The 17,371-nt window shown below is 38.2% G+C and overlaps 1 protein-coding gene across 1 annotated transcript; it reads right to left on the minus strand.

Annotated features, from left to right (window-relative positions):
- Positions 1–5,699: 5,699 nt before the first annotated feature.
- LOC104901520 (uncharacterized) lies at positions 5,700–8,916 on the minus strand. The gene is made up of 4 exons (XM_010689109.2): positions 8,024–8,916; positions 7,768–7,937; positions 6,691–6,812; positions 5,700–5,918 (listed from the first exon to the last, which is right to left on the minus strand). The coding sequence occupies exons 1-4, from the start codon at positions 8,914–8,916 to the stop codon at positions 5,700–5,702; spliced, it is 1,404 nt and encodes a 467-aa protein (XP_010687411.2).
- Between the last annotated feature and the right edge of the window lie 8,455 nt (positions 8,917–17,371).

Here is a 17,371-nt window from a genome sequence, read left to right on the forward strand (position 1 = left end):
CTGTATATGACAGTGCACTAAAGAATCTGCTCACCAAGAATATGTCATCACAGGATCAATAAGGCAAAACCATCATCAACACATACAAACAAAGCACGTAGTCAGCAAAGCTGAGTACTATATAATAATAAATAAACATTCCTAACATGATACAAATAAATAATAAGCAGGGATAAATAAAATCATAACAATCTAAGAATATGCAGATAACTTTTACTGAACTAAACTTTAACAATCTTTTTATTACTTTAATGGAATAGTCATTGGCCCGAGTTGTCTCATTTAAAAACAGCCCTTCCTTTTGAAAATGAAATACGAGCGCGACTCCGTATTCCATAATGACCTACGATATTGAGGAACCTTTTAATAAAAATAGGAACGGTGATCAATCCAATTCCTAGAAAAAGCCATGGCACGACTGTAGCACCCCCGCCGACTCGAACCCTTCTTCATTTACTAAAACTTGAGATTTGGGGGAAAATAAATCCACAAGGGTTCGACCCGACGGGTGGCGCTACCGCCGTACTTATCTCCTTGGAAATAAATGCAAGGCTAAATTAAAAAATAAACTAAACTCAAATTCATTAATCCTTGCAACCAAGTGAATCGTTCATTAAACATTACTAATTAATTAAGTGTTTCAGAGTTCCAGCGGAAGCTAATCATATGCTAAGTGGATGACAACTCTAAATGATCTCCCTTTTGTTCCCTCGATCGATCACCCACCTGCACAAAATACATTGAAAAGAGACAAGAGAGACAAGCCCCCAAAAATCAGAAAAAACTGAGTAATTCCAACTCCATCCCGTAAAATACTTAAGTTGAAAATACTTTGTAAAGTAGTAAGTTAATATTTTTGGAAGTCATAGCACATATGCACATCTATATACATTGAATAATCACATCATTAATTTAATTAATCCAGTTATTCAAGGAGAGGAAAGAGAACGCCAATAAGCCGGGGTCAATCCCCTGTAACCACTTACTTCAACATTGTAGGCTGGGGTCAATCCCCTGTAACCACCTACAGATATCATAATAGCCATAATAACAAAGTCCCTAGTATGCACACCCCTTCTACTTGGATCACAACAAGATAGAAGAAAGACAGTAACAGAATAATCAGCATAGTAACCAGAGAACCTGTAGGGGCCGCTAAACCTCTCATACAGGGCAACTTGTTCATCATTTTCCTCCGATATTTCACTTTACGTGATTAACATCTTTTAATTCACGTCATCACATAAATCACGTACACATTTACGTCATCTTGTTCAATCCAGTGTGAACATATTCAATCAATCATAATCTCAATCCATTCATAGCGATTTCAATAACTCATTTCATATTCACAACCATCACTTGAGGTCATATATCACTTCAGATTCATAATCATTTCTTTATCATAAGTTCTTTACTAATTCCAACTTTTATAAAATCTCAATAATGATAACAATAATAATAATAATAATAATCATTATAATAATAATCATAATAATAATAGTAATAATAACCATAACGTTACTAAATGACATTAAACGAATTTAATAACGTTATAATAACCATCTTTGTCATATCGTACATCGTCTATAGTCATGATTCATAATCTAAATCCATAGTCATTGTCCATTTCGTTCTTCGTATTCATAATCCGCATTAAGTCGATATTCCATAATTATAGTACATACTTATAAATATTATAAGCACATAATAATCACATAATCGATTCGTTTTACGCTAACAAGATCTATGTTTAGATGGACATTGGAGATTACCTCGTGACGCGTACCCAAAAGTTAAGTTCACGAACGGATTAACACTCTTGATATTCCTCGTCTACAAAATCGGAGTCTACAATAGATGTTAACGAGATCCAAGTTAGTTCCTAAATAACCCCTTTTTATGTATATAAAATATACGAATTATAAAATCCAAGTAACTTAAGGAAATTCTTAATGATTTTAAGAGAGTTTATAATTCAAAGTAAATCATTTATGAAATCATTTTAAGTACTCACAAAATTACTTCAATTTCATTTTTATTAACTTGAACAACTATTTAAACACGGAAAACTAACTCTATTATACTCCTTGTTTCATTTTAGAGAACTAAGAAACATTTATCAAGTTTATCAAAACTAAGTTAACTAAAAGACCAAATTAATTATGGGTGGCGCGATAGTAGAGGTCAGGGGACGCGCGAAGGGGGAGAACAGGGCTGGCGGTTGTCAATGGTTCTGTGGTGGTGGATTGGTTCAAGTGGTTTCAAGCGGTTATATGGGTGGTTGAAGGTGGCGGTTTCCGGCGGAGAAAGAAAACAGAGGAGTTGTGTTTGGTGGTTTCAATTTCATTTTTAATTTTCAAAATCAAAAATTAGAAATCAAGGAAGAAAGAAATGAATTGAAGCAAACCTTTTGAGATTGTTTGCTTGAGTAGTATGGTGAGTAGAGTTCAGTATTTATAGGAGGATTTTTGATTAGAAATCTAATGGTAGATGTGTGAGGTGTGAGTTTAGCTTTTGAAAAATTTGCCCCTAATATCTGAATTGTGGTCTGAAATTCAATTATTTTCTGACTAAGTTGAAATTTTTGTGTTGAAGATCTTGGTTCGTGTGTGTTGTGAATCAGACGAAGAAGAAGGGAGGAGAGGAAGGTGTTGAATATCTTGGTTCTTGTGCTGGAATTCAGACGTGAGATAAAGGAAGGAGATGAAAGATGATGAGTGGAGTGAATCACGTTTTCACCCCTTTTTTGTTTTTATTTTAACTTTTCTTTTGTCTAAAAAATCATATGGATTATGGTATGGCATTTGGGCTTTGCTTATATGGATGGATACCTTGTATAAGGGTACACATAACTAAATAAAGAGTAATTATTGAGAAATAGTAAAATGAATAATAAAACAAGTAAATGATTTATTTTAAACTTGTTAACTAAATCAAAACTAAATGAAATCATTATTTTAATAAACATAGTTATCAAATAAAATCACATTATCATAAAATAAATTTTGAGTGGAAATAATATTAAACCTTAATAAATAATAAAATAACTTCTGAAAATTCGGGGTATTACATCTACTCCTCCTTAAAACAAAGTTCGTCCTCGAACCTTAAAGTTAGATGTTTAATATTAACAAAACAATAGCTTTGCGCTTTGTTAGTATTACATTCGGTCACCCTTAAGGAGTTTCGTCCCCGAAACTCGATAATCTTACCTCAGAAAAGAGTTCAGGATAACGCTTTCTCATGTTGTCTTCTGTTTCCCACGTTGCTTCCTCGGTTTGATGATTAGACCATAAAACCTTGACTAACTTTATTGCCTTGTTTCTAGTGTTTCTCGTTTTGAAATCAAGAATTTTCTAATCATGGTTGCTAAATACAACCTCACTTTACTAATACAACCCTACAAAATATCTAAAATACCCTTTGCCTCAAAACCCATTTCTCTCTCTAACTACTCTCTCCACTCCTCTCTCTCCATCTTCCTCTTCGTCCTCTTCAGATTTCCATAGATTTTAACCTCGCTTTCTTCTTTAGATTTCCATAGATTTGAACAAATTGGGGGGATTTCCATAGATTATTCATAATTCTCTCTCCATCTCTCCATAATTCTCAGTTCTCTCTCTTTCTCCATACATGTTTCATTCGATGAAACCAAGGCTGAGATTTTCATTAGTGATTGTGTTCTTGGCTTCGTGCAATGCGAATTGGGTGCCCATTTTAACCAAATTTCACGACTTTGGAGCAAATCGGTTCGTTCTTCTGTTTTTCTTTTTGAAAATTTTCTGCAATTTGTTAATGCAATTGCTGCGTTTTTCTGATATTATTACCATTTTGGATATGAGTATTGAGTGATACCAAATTCTAATTATCTTTCTTTATCCTACACATTTGTATCCATTTATATACAATATCAAACTCCTTTTGTTTTCGATTCCAACTTTTATTTTTTATGATATGGCATGTTTGTTTGGTACTCTGTGTGCATTTTAAAGTTCATCTCTAATATAAATAGTTAGATTCCATTTGTAGATTTCTAGGATTTAGAGATCAGTTGTCGTGGTATGCTGTCATTGAAGGAAGTGCTTTGAAGTTGCTATTAATGTGGATAATTTTGTTAGTAGTGTAACTCTTTTTTGCTTCGATGACGGAATATAGTATTTCGTGCAAGGTGCACGAAACAGATTCAATTGTTTCATGTAGTCTACACGAAACATAATAAATTGTTTCGTGTAGTCTACACGAAACAGACTAATCATGCATTACGAATCATAATTACGAAAAAAAATTCACAACTTGAATCATAATTACGAAAAAAATTCACAACTTACATCAGATTGAAATTAGATTGGGTCAAAATTATGGTCCATTTAATATCAAATTAAAATTTGTAGATCTTCAATGAAGTTTTTTATATCTAACAGTTAGAGAGGAGGAGAGAATATTTTTAGAGAGAGAAAGGGTTTTTTAGAAAGAATATGATAATAAAGGTTTTTTGGGGTTTTTTTAAGGCTGCGTTAGTAAAGTGAGGTTGCGTTTAGCAACCCCCATTCTAATAGGACGTTCTTCAAAAGTAAGGGTCTCATCTAGCTCAATGGTTTCAGGTTGGATAACATGGGAGGGGTCAGAGATGTATTTACGATGTTGAGACACATGAAAAACATTATGAACCTTGGCTAATTCTGTAGGTAAGGCTAACCTATAAGCCACTTGTCCAATTCTTTCTAATACCTTATAGGGTCCAATATAACGAGGACCTAACTTTCCTTTCCTACCGAACCTCATTACTCCCTTGGTTGGTGAAACTTTCAGCAACACTTTCTCTCCAACTACAAATTCCAAATCTCGTCTCCTTTGATCGGCATACGATTTTTATCGATCTTGAGCTGCTTTCATACGCTCTTGAATCAACTTCACCTTGTTGGTAGTCTCTTCTATCATTTTCAGTCCTAAATTCAACGATTCTTTCACATCGTTCCAACATATAGGACTCCTACATTTCCGTCCATACAACGCCTCATAAGGTGCCATTCATATGCTTCAGTGATAATTGTTGTTGTATGAGAACTCAATGTACATCAAATGATCATCCCAATATCCGCCGAAATCTATCACACATGCTCTCAACATATCCTCCAAGGTCTGAATTATTCTTTATGTTTGACCATCTATTGCTGGGTAGAAAGTTGTGCTAAATTTCAATAGTGTACCCATGACTGTCTGGAGCTGTTTTCAGAACTTAGATAAGAATCTCGAGTCCCTATCCGAAATGATGTCCTTCGGAACACCATGTAGCCTAACTATGTCATTAAAGTAAGCATCAACCAATTGTTTCATCGACCAAGTATCCTTCGTCATATCGCTACGAATCTTGTCGTCTTGGTCAAACGATCCACTATTACCCATATTGCATTCTTTTGTGATCTCGTATTCGGTAATCGCATGATGAAATCCATAGAGATAGATTCCCATTTCCATCCTGGCACTTCCAACGGTTGCAAGTTTCTTCCAGGCTTCATATGTTGTATTTTCACCTTCTGGCAGGTTAAACATTTTGCCACGAAGTCGGCTACTTCTTGCTTCATTCTAGGCCACCAAAAATGCTTCTTCAAATCCTTATAAAGCTTATCTTCTCTTGAGTGTATGGAATTCGGCGAATTATGGGCTTCCCTTAGGATTCTCATCTTGAGCTCCTCGTCTTATGGTACACACAATCTCCGTTTATACTTCGCAACGCCATTGTCATCAATCTCGAACTTCGGTCCTTGACCACTTTCTTTCATCTCTCTTAACTTACTCAACCACTTATCTGCAAATTGTTTCTCCCGAATCTCAAATATATTCGGTCCAACAGTAAGAGCATTCAATTGAGCTTTCACATAACCGGGTTCTACTATTTCCAAATTCCATCTCTTGATCTCCTCACACAGATCATTTACCAAAATCAAAACGTTTAGCGAATGAGCATTCTTCCTACTTAACGCGTCAGCTACTTTGTTCAATTTTCCTTCTTGATACACTATCTTCTAATCATAATCGTTTATAAGCTCTATCCAGCGTCTTTGTCTCATATTCAATTCCTTTTGCGTATATAGATACTTTAAACTCTTGTGATCTGTATAGACTTTACACTGCACTCCATACAAGTCATGTCTCCATATTTTCAGCGCAAACACGATTGCTCCTAACTCCAAGTCATGAGTAGGGTGATGTTGCTCATGCGGTTTGAGTTGTCTCGACGCATAGGCCACTACTTTGTCATGTTGCATCAAAACACACCAAAAATCCTTCTTCGAGGCATCACTATAAACTTCAAGTCCTTCTACTCAAGAGGGTAATGTCAATACCGGGGATGTTGTAAGTCTTTTCTTCAACTCTTGAAATGCTTAATTCCTCACACTTATCATCCCAATAAAGTTTCGTTATTTTCTTCATCAAATTAGTGAGAGGTTGGGCCGTTCTCGAAAAATCTTTCACGAATCTTCGGTAATATCCAGCTAAACCCAAGATACTCCTTACTTCAGTGACGTTCTTAGGTTGAGGCCAATCGGTCACTGCTTGAATCTTCGATGGATCTATGGAAACACCTTCTCTTGATATCACATGACACAAAAATGATACTTTTTCCAACCAAAATTCACACTTTGAGAACTTGGCATACAATTGCTTTTATCAAAGAATCTCCAATACTTTCCTCAACTGATCCTCATGATCTTCTGTATCCTTCGAGTACACCAATATATCGTCGATGAATACTATCACGAACTTATCCAAGTATGGCTGGAAAGTTCTGTTCATGAGGTCCATGAAAGCTGTTAGCGCATTAGTGAGTCTAAAAGGCATAACTGTGAACTCATAATGGCCTTATCTCGTACGAAAGGTTGTTTTCGGGATGTCCTCTTCAGCAATTTGCAATTGGTGATAACCCGATCTCGAATCGATCCTTGAAAACACTGTTGCACCTTGAAGTTGATCGAACAAATCCTCGATTCTCGGGAGTGGGTATTTATTCTTCACCGTGGCATTATTCAACTCCCTATAATCGATTCACAATCTCAAAGATCCGTCTTTCTTCCGGACAAACAATACTGGGGCTCCCCAAGGCGAAACACTAGGTTGAATGTACCCTTTTTCTAATAATTCCTCCAACTGTACCTTCAATTCTTGCATTTCTGCTGGTGCCATTTGATACGGAGCCTTAGAGATAGGTCTTGTTCCCGGGGCTCAGTCGATCATGAAGTTCACTTCTCTGACTGGTGGCATTCCAGGTAAATCTTCGAGAAATACATCCGAAAATTCTTTTACTACCGGAATTTGAGTCAACTGCTCGTTTTCCACGCTCACATGCCTTACTTGGCATAGGTAGACTAGGTAGCCTTTTCTAAGATAGGTTTGAAGGTTCAGGGCAGAGATTATTTTGACGTTAGGTTGGAAGATTATGTCTTTATAAGATATCCTATTTTCCTTTGGTCCTCTAAGAGATATTTTCTGGTTATGACACTCGATTTTGGCCTTATACATAGCTAACCAATCCATTCCCAAGATAACGTCAAAGTCTTTTAGGTCAAAGAGGATAAGATCGGCCGACCGTACTAGCTATGACTACACGGATACTTTGGAAAAGAGATTTTGGCATGGTTATAATGGCTCGACAAGACTGGGTAGACTCGAGGGGATACTTATTAACAAAAGTACTAGAAATAAAAGAATGAGACGCTCCTGAATCAAAGAGTACATAAGCAGGATTTGAGTTCACGAGAAAAGTACCAGTCACAACGTTAGCATCGGTTTCGGTTTCCGTTCGGCTCATGACATTGATTCTTCCATTGGTGTAGCCTCCATTGCCATTCTTTCCATAGTCTCCATTTCCACCTCCAAAAGAGTGGATGTTTTGGTTTCCGTTCTGAGCAGCATTTCCTCCATTGGGGCTTTGAATTCTGTTTCCACGTCCATTATTACCATTGTTCGCATTTGGTCCATTTTGAGCTTGCTTCTTGGAACAGTTGAACGATTTGTGACCTACTTCTCCACATTCGAAACTCTTAATTCTTTCACCCTAACAAGTGAATCCTGGATGACTCTTGGCACACTTCTTGCAAACGAAGTTCCTTTGTATCCTATTTCCTTGTTGGGCCTATTGTCTAGAATTTGATTGTTGTGGTTGTTGTAGCGTCCACCATTGTTGTTGTTGTTGGGCCTTTTATCGTACCCTTGGCTATTGCTATTACTAGCAAGTTCCTTCCTTTTATGTCTACTTAGCACTTCTTTCTCACGCTGTATAATTCTCTCTAAATTTGAGGCCATAGCATACGCCTCCGCGAAAGTAGTTGAGGTACTACTTCCCATTCGAGTCTGAAGATCAAACTTAAGTCCGTTTTCAAACTTCTGAGCCTTAGTCCCCTCATCTGGAACTACAATTGGACAAAAGCGGGCATACTCATTAAATTTCTGAGCATACTGTTGGACACTCATGTTATAGCTCTGGTTGAACCTACTAAATTCATTGTATTTTTGCCTACGAATGTGCTCGGGGAAGAATTGAGCCTTAATTGCTACCTTAAACGCTTCCCAGTTAAAGTTCTCTCGAGCTTTAACAATGGGTCCTACACTTTTCCACCAAGTATCAGTGTCCTCGTGTAAGTAAAAGGTCGCTTGGTCTACTTTCTGGGCATCAGGCGTACCCGTGGTCGTGAAAATCTTTTCGAAGTCTCTTATCCAATTTTGGAGAAGTAATGGGTCTTCTCTACTAACAAAGGTTGATGGTTTCAAAGCGGAAATCTTTTTCGCCATTGCAGCTTGCGGATCATCTCCATGGTGGTTGTTGTTGAGCTGGTTTTGAAGTATTAATCCAAATTTTTGAGTTAGTTGCTCGAGAGTCCTAAGTCGTGCTGCAACTTGTTCAGGAGTTTCGACCATTTTGTTTTCTTGTCGCCTTACTCTAGATCGTGTATAAAAGTATTGCATAAGCTACGTGCATTCTTCACATTGGTGTTCCCACCATTCACAGTGATCCTTAAATAAGGGGTAATTCACATAAATACATAATCAAAGCTCATTCGATTCATTCACTATTGCACATAGCATATTCAGGTCATATACCGAAATTTCGCCATTTCATTACTCATGCACATTTCATCACATAAAAGTTATCTTAGTTTCCGTAACTAAGAAATACTAGCATCACGAAGCAAATAAGTTAACACTAGCGTCAAGAAGTCTACTACAGGTTTACTTAGATTCCTAGTGGTTAAGGCTAGCTCTGGTTGAAGATTTTACTCTTCATACTCGGACGAGTCTTCTTCCTCATCTTCGTTTTCATTTCACCATGGTTTTCAACGGGTGGGGCAGGGCTTGTTTCTATTTCTTCATTGTCACTATAGTCAGGTTCATCGTCATCGGAGGTTGTGTAGTCATTAAGCCACTTGGCTCTGGCATCGAGGATTCTTTTCTCCAAATAACTCAACGTGATCAGATACCACTTCCCTTTCCATGTGTATCACTCATAGTTTCGTCTTCCATTTTTCATAATATCCGAGTATTCATTCTTGAGTCCGGCATAAGGGCCATCGTTGGAAAGAGTGTGAATTAAAACATCGGCCTGTTTAGGTGGCGTGAGGTAATCCGAATACCCGACCTTCATTGAGGTGATAACACTTCATGGTTAATCGTAACCTATAGATGTAACCTGAAATCGACTCTCCCACCCTCTTCCTTATAAGCTAAGGTCCTTGTGGGGTTCTGCTGCATTTTCTGGCGGTCATACGTGTCCAGGCCATCGAATAAAATACAAACAATTAATAAGTACCTTTAACGAGTACTTTCATGCATGCACACATAACCCATTCGTACCCATACTAGATCCTTAAGTCATATTTTAATCCTAATTTCATTTCTCCTAAATATTTTATTAACTTGACTTCCTAAACAAATTTTAAGTTTAACCCTATTTGATTCACTTTCCTTAATTACTATATTTCACTTTTAGTCTTTCCCTAATTAATCTGACTCTGCTCTAATACCATTTTGTAACACCCTCGCCGACCCGAACCCTTCTTCATTTAGTAAAACTCGAGGTTTGGGGGGAAATGAATCCACGAGAGTTCGACTTGACGGGTGGTGCTACCGCTGCACTTATCTCCTTGGAAATTAAATAAATGCAAGGCTAAATTAAAAACAAAACTAAACTCAAATTCATTAAACCTTACAATCAAGGTAAATCGTTCGTTAAACATTACTAATTACTTAGGGGGCGTTTGGTTTCAACAAGGTAAAGGGAATGGAATCAAGAAAGGGGTACAGGGGGAAAGGAAACAAAAACCCTTTGATTAAAAAGGTTGTTTGGTTGCTATAATATTTCTTCCACCTTTCTTCCTCCTCTCACCATTCCTCCACCATTTCTGCCTTTCCTGAAGCCTTGCCGGTTGCCGCTGTCCTTCCTCACCCCGGCACCGCCGCCGCCGCCACCATCACTCCAACACTACCGTTGCTTCCCCATCCCCGCCAACGGTCTGGCCCCAACCCCTATGTCGCCGAAATTGCGCCTTTCTCACTATTTCTTCTCTATTATCTCACCACCTTCATAAAAGTGAAATTCGAGGTTTAAATGGTCGAATTCGACCATAAAATCTTCAAATATGAAGTTTTCATGGTCGAATTTGACCTTTTAAAGCCATGGTTTATGATAAGAAAAGGTTTTCCCATCCTTAGTGGTGGATATTTACGGTGGTGGGTTTTTTTTCTAGTGGGTTATGAGGGTTTTCGAGGGGAGGGGGGTAACTAGGGTGCGTGCAGTGGCTTTAGGTGGTGGTTAGGGTGCTTGCGGAGTTGCAGTGGTGGTTAACGTGGTGGTTTCATTGGCGATAATGGTGGTTTAGGTGGCGGTCATGGTGGTTTCAGTGGCGGTCAAGGTGGTTAGGGGGCTTGGAGTGGTGGTTCAGTTGTTGGGGTGGTGGGTTCGGTGGTTGATGTGGTGGTTGTGTGGCTGGGTTGGTGGTTGGGGTAGTGGTCAATGATTGGTCAAAGCCACCAAGAGGTAGAAGAAAGAGACAAGAGAGACAAGAGGTCGATCACCCACCTGCACAAATATATTGAAAAGAGACAAGAGAGACAAGCTCCCAAAAATCAGATAAACTGAGTAACTCCAACTCCATCCCGTAAAATACTTAAGTTGAAAATACTTTGTAAAATAATAGATTAATAGCTTTGAAAGTCATAACATATATACACACATATATACACTGAATAATCATAACATTACTTCCATTAATCCGGTTATTCAAGGAGAGGAAAGAGAACGCCAGTAAGCCGGGGAAACCCCCTGTAACCACTTACTTCAACATAGTAGGCCGGGGAAACCCCCTGTAACCACCTACTTGTAGGGCGGGGAAACCCCCTGTAACCACCTACGAAAAATCACATTGGCCATAACAGGGTCCCTAGTGTGCGCACCCCTTCTACTTGGATCACAACAAGATAGAAGGAAGACAGTAACAGAATAATCAGCATAGTAACCAGAGAACCTGTAGGGGCCGCTGAACCACTCATACAGGGCAACCTGTTCATCATTTCCCTCCGATATTTCACTTTACGTGATTAACATCTTTTAATTCACGTCGTCACATAAATCACATATACATTTACGTCATCTTATTCAGTTTACGTCATCTTATTCAGTTTACGTCATCTTATTCAGTTTACGTCATCTTGTTCAACCAGTGTGAACATATTCAATCCATCATAATCTCAAGCCATTCATAGAGATTTCAATAACTCATTTCATATTCACAACCGTCACTTGAGTTCATTTATCACTTCAGATTTATAATCAACACAAGTTCTTATCAACTTCAACTTTCATAAGGTCTTAATATTAATAACGTAAATAATACTCATGATAATCATAATAATAATAATAATAATAATAATAATAATAATAATAATAATAATAATAATAATAATGATAGTAATAATAATATCTATAATAATATCATAATAAAATTAACCGATTTTAATAACGTTATAATAACATCTATGTCATATCGTACATCGTCCATAGTCATGTTCATAATCGAAAATCCATAATCATTGTCCATTTGTCATTCGTATTCATAATCCGCATTAAATCGATAATTCATAATTATAGTCCATACTTATAAATTTTATAAGCACATAATAATCACGTAATCAATTCGTTTTACGCTAACGGGATCTATGTTTAGATGGACATTGAAGATTACCTTGTGACGCGTGCCCAAAAGTTAAGTTCACGAACAGGTTAGCGCTCTTGATAATCCTCGTCTACGAAATCGGAGTCTACAATAAATATTAACGGGATCTAAGTTAGTTCCTAAATAACCCCTTTTTATATATGTATATAAAATAAACGATTTAAATAATTCAAATAACTTAAAGGAAATTCATAATTAGTTTAAGAGAGTTTATAAATCAAAGTAAATCATTTATGAAATCCTTTTAGGTAATGAAAGATTACTTCAACTTTATTTTATTAACTTTAAACAATTATTTTAAACATAGAACTAACTTTATTTTACTTCCTATTCTAAATTAGAAAACTAGAAAACATTATCAAGTTATAAAAGATTAACTTGAACAAAAATATACTAACTTAATAAGATAAGCTAGTTTAGGAAATTTATGGTTTTAAAAATAAGAAGTGAACAACATAATTAAAACCAATTTAAATTGAAGTAAGTTAAAAGAGAGAAGGGGGAAAAAGAGATTATAACATCAGTTTCTCAACAGAGAAACGAAACAGAGAGGGGGGCGAAAGAAGGGCGAAACAGGGGAGATGGTGAGGGAGAAAAGTGGCGCCGGTGTGTTTGGTTCGACGGCGAAGTACGGTGGTCAGGCTGGGCGACAGAGGTCGCGGAGGATGCAGCAGGTGCACCGCGAATTCGGGAGGGGAAAAGTCTGGGCTGCGATGGGTTTTCGCGTGGGGTGTAGCTGGCGGTTGGCTGACGGGATTCAGGGGTTCGATTGGTGGTCGACGGTGGTGCACTGGTTTTCCGGTGATGTGCGGTAAGTGGGCGAAATTCAAGCAATTTATGTGGTGGTTCGAAGGATGGTGTTAATGGTGGTTTGAGTTTTTATTTTAAATTTGCAAAATAACAAAATTCAGAAATTAAGAGAAAGAATTTGAGTTGAAGCAAACCTTTGAAGTTGTTTGCTTGAGAATTTTGATGGGTTTGGCTCTCTATTTATAGGCAAGATTTTCTGGTTTGAGAAGTTTGGTCAATTTCTCCATTAATGGAGGAAGTGAAGAGAGAGAGTTGGGTCTTTGCAAATGCTTACCCAAAAATCTGATTTAGTAGACTGATATAAATTTTCCTTCTGACAAGGTTGAATGTTGACGAAATTTGCTCCTTTTTGAGCTGTTGAATCAGACGAGGGCAGAAGAAAGGAGGGAAGAAGAGAGGAGGGAAGAAGATGCACGTTCATCTTCATTCTTCTTTTTCCCTTTTTCTTTTTGGCAAAAGATAATACAAATGGACTTGATGTTTGGGCTTTGGGTTGCATAAATGGATGGACAACATGGTCAAAAGTATCCATAAACCAATTTAAGGAATTTGATAAATGAATAATAAAACAAGTAAATGATTTAATTGAAACTTGTTAAATAAATCAAAACTAAATGAAATCATTATTTTAATAAACATAGTTTATCAAATAAAATCGCATTATCATAATATAATTTCAAGTGGAAATAATATTAAACTTTAATAAATAATAAAATAATCGTTTGAAAATTCGGGGTATTACATTACGGGTACGCCTGAGGCCCAGAAAGTAGACCAAGCGACCTTTTATTTGCATGAGGACGCTGATGCTTGGTGGGAAAGTGTAGGACCCATTGTTAAAGCTCAAGAGAACTTTAACTGGGAAGCGTTTAAGATAGCGATTAAGGCTCGATTCTTCCCCGAGCACATTCGTAGACAGAAGTACAATGAGTTTAGTAGGTTCAATCAAAGCTATACCATGAGTGTGCAAGAGTACGCTCAGAAATTCAATGAGTATGCCCGCTTTTGCCCAACTGTAGTTCCAGATGAGGGAACTAAGGCTCAAAAGTTTGAGGACGGACTTAAGTTCGATCTTCAGACTCGAATGGGAGGTAGTACCTCAACTACTTTTGCGGAGGCGTATGCTAAAGCCTCAAACTTAGAGAGAATTCTGCAGCGTGAAAGAGAGGTGCTAAGTAGGCACAAAAGGAAGGAACCTGCTAGCAACAACAACAACCAAGGGTATGACAAAAGGCCCAACAACAACAACAATAATGGTGGATACAACAACAACAATAATGGTGGATACAACAACAACAATGGTGGACGCTACAACAACCGCAGCAACAATCAGAATTTCGGACAACAAGCCCAGCAAGGAAATAAGATACAAAGGAACTTTGTTTGCAGGAAGTGTAATAAGAACCATCCAGGGTTCACGTGTCAGGGTGAAAGAATCAAATGCTTCGAGTGTGGAGAAATAGGCCATAAATCGTTCAATTGTCCCAAAAAGCAAGCTCCGAATGGACAAAATGCGAACAACGGTGGCAATGGTAACAATAGTGGAGGTGGAAACAGAATTCAGAACTTCATTAACAACCGCCCCAATGGAGGAAATGCTGCACAGAACGGAAATCAGAACAACCGCTCTTTTGGAAGTGGAAATGGAAACTTCGGAAAGAATGGCAATGGAGGCTACACCAATGGGAGAATCAATGTCATGAGCCGAATGGAAGCTGACACCGATGCCAATGTTGTGACTGGTACTTTTCTCGTGAACTCAAACCCTGCTTATGTACTCTTTGATTCAGGAGCGTCTCATTCTTTTATTTCTAGTACTTTTGTTGATAAGTATCCCCTCAAGTCCACCCAGTCTTGTCGAGCCAATATAGCCATGCCCACAGGTGAAACTGTCTCTTGTAAATCTCTCTTCCAAAATATCCCTGTAGTCATAGCTGATACTGAATTACCGGCCGATCTTATTCTTTTTGACCTAAAAGACTTTGACGTTATCTTGGGAATGGATTGGTTAGCTAAGTATAAAGCCAAAATCGAGTGTCATAACCAGAAAATATCTCTTAGAGGACCAAAAGGAAATAGGATATCTTATAAAGGCATAATCTTCCAGCCTGATGTCAAAATAATCTCTGCCCTGAACCTTCGAACCTATCTTAGAAAAGGCTACCCAGTCTACCTATGCCAAGTAAGGGATGTGAGCGTGGAAAATGAGGTGTTGACTCAAATTCCGATAGTAAAGGAATTTTCGGATGTATTTCCCGAGGAGTTATCTGGAATGCCGCCTGTCAGAGAAGTGAACTTCAAAATCGACTTAGTCCCTAGAACAGGACCTATCTCTAAGGCTCCGTATCGAATGGCACCTGCAGAAATGCAAGAATTGAAGGTGCAGTTGGAGGAATTGTTGGAAAAAGGGTACATTCGACCTAGTGTTTCGCCTTGGGGAGCTCCAGTACTGTTTGTTCGAAAGAAAGATGGATCTTTGAGGTTGTGTATCGATTATAGGGAGTTGAATAATGCCACGGTGAAGAATAAATATCCACTCCCGAGAATTGAGGATTTGTTCGATCAACTTCAAGGTGCAACAATATTTTCGAGGATCGATTTGAGATCGGGTTATCACCAATTACGAATTGCTGAAGAAGACATTCCGAAAACAGCCTTTCGTACGAGATATGGCCATTATGAGTTCACAGTCATGCCTTTTGGACTCACTAATGCGCCAGCAGCTTTCATGGATCTCATGAATAGGACTTTCCAGCCATACTTGGATAAGTTCGTGATAGTATTCATTGATGATATATTGGTATACTCGAAGGATAAAGAAGATCATGAGGCTCAGCTGAGGAAAGTATTGGAGATTCTTCGAGAAAAACAATTATATGCCAAGTTCTCAAAGTGTGAATTTTGGTTGGAAAAAGTATCATTTTTGGGTCATGTGATATCAAAATAAGGCGTTTCTGTAGACCCATCGAAGATTCAAGCAGTGACCGATTGGCCTCAACCTAAGAACGTCACCGAAATAAGGAGTTTCTTGGGTTTAGCTGGATATTACCGGAGATTTGTGAAGGATTTTTCGAGAACGGTCCAACCTCTCACTAACCTGATGAAGAAAACGACAAAATTTCAGTGGGATGATAAGTGTGACGAAGCATTTCAAGAGTTGAAGAAAAGACTTACAACAGCCCCGGTATTGACATTGCCCTCTGGAGTAGAAGGATTCGAAGTTTATAGTGATGCCTCGAAGAAAGGATTTGGGTGTGTTTTGATGCAGCATGGCAAAGTAGTGGCCTATGCGTCGAGACAACTCAAACCACATGAGCAAAATCACCCCACTCATGACTTGGAGTTAGGAGCGATCGTGTTTGCGCTGAAAATTTGGAGACATTACTTATATGGAGTCCAGTGTAAAGTCTATACAGATCACAAGAGCTTGAAGTATCTGTATACGCAAAAGGAGTTGAATATGAGGCAAAGACGTTGGCTAGAGCTTATGAGCGACTATGACTTGAAGATAGTGTATCAAGAAGGAAAAGTGAACAAAGTAGCTGATGCGTTGAGTAGAAAGAGTGCTCATTCGCTAAACGTTTTGATTTTGGCAAATGATCTGTGTGAGGAGATCAAGAGATTGAATTTGGAATTAGTAGAACCCGGTTATGTGAAAGCACAATTGAATGCTCTTACCGTTGGACCGGACATATTTGAGGAGATTCGACAGAAGCAAGCTGCCGATAAGTGGCTAAGCAAGTTAAAAGAGATGAAAGAAAGTGGTCAAGCACCAGAGTTCGAGATCGACGACAATGGCGTTGCGAAGTATAAACGAAGATTGTGTGTGCCACAAGACGAGGAACTCAAGTCGAGAATCCTAAGGGAAGCGCATAGTTCGCCGTATTCTATACACCCAGGAGGAGATAAACTTTATAAGGATTTGAAGAAGCAATTTTGGTGGCCTAGGATGAAGCAAGAAGTAGCCGACTTTGTGGCAAAATGTCTAACCTGCCAGAAGGTGAAAATACAGCATATGAAGCCTGGAGGAAAATTGCAACCGTTGGAAGTGCCAGGATGGAAATGGGAATCTATCTCTATGGATTTCATCATGGGGTTACCGAATACGAGGTCTGGAAAGAATGCAATATGGGTAATAGTGGATCGTTTGACTAAGACGGCAAGATTCGTGGCAATGAAGGATACTTGGTCGTTGAAACAGTTGGCCGATGCTTACTTTAATGAGGTAGTTAGGCTACATGGTGTTCCGAAGGATATCGTTTCGGATAGGGATTCGAGATTCTTATATAAGTTCTGGAAACAGCTTCAGACAGCCGTGGGTACACTATTAAAAT

This window comes from Beta vulgaris, chromosome 8, assembly GCF_026745355.1.
Source record: "Beta vulgaris subsp. vulgaris cultivar EL10 chromosome 8, EL10.2, whole genome shotgun sequence".
NCBI lineage: Eukaryota > Viridiplantae > Streptophyta > Magnoliopsida > Caryophyllales > Amaranthaceae > Beta > Beta vulgaris.

What these genes read in the sequence shown, in the direction of transcription:
- LOC104901520 (XM_010689109.2), bottom strand. Translation starts at nt 8,916, where the DNA reads ATGGTCGAAACTCCTGAACAAGTTGCAGCACGACTTAGGACTCTCGAG. An exon ending in AGAGTTTCGAATGTGGAGAA is followed by an intron (nt 7,938 to 8,023) that starts GTAGGTCACAAA and finishes ACGTGGAAACAG; the next exon opens with AATTCAAAGCCCCAATGGAG. An exon ending in ATGAGGATCAGTTGAGGAAA is followed by an intron (nt 5,919 to 6,690) that starts GTATTGGAGATT and finishes CTGTGTGAGGAG; the next exon opens with ATCAAGAGATGGAATTTGGA.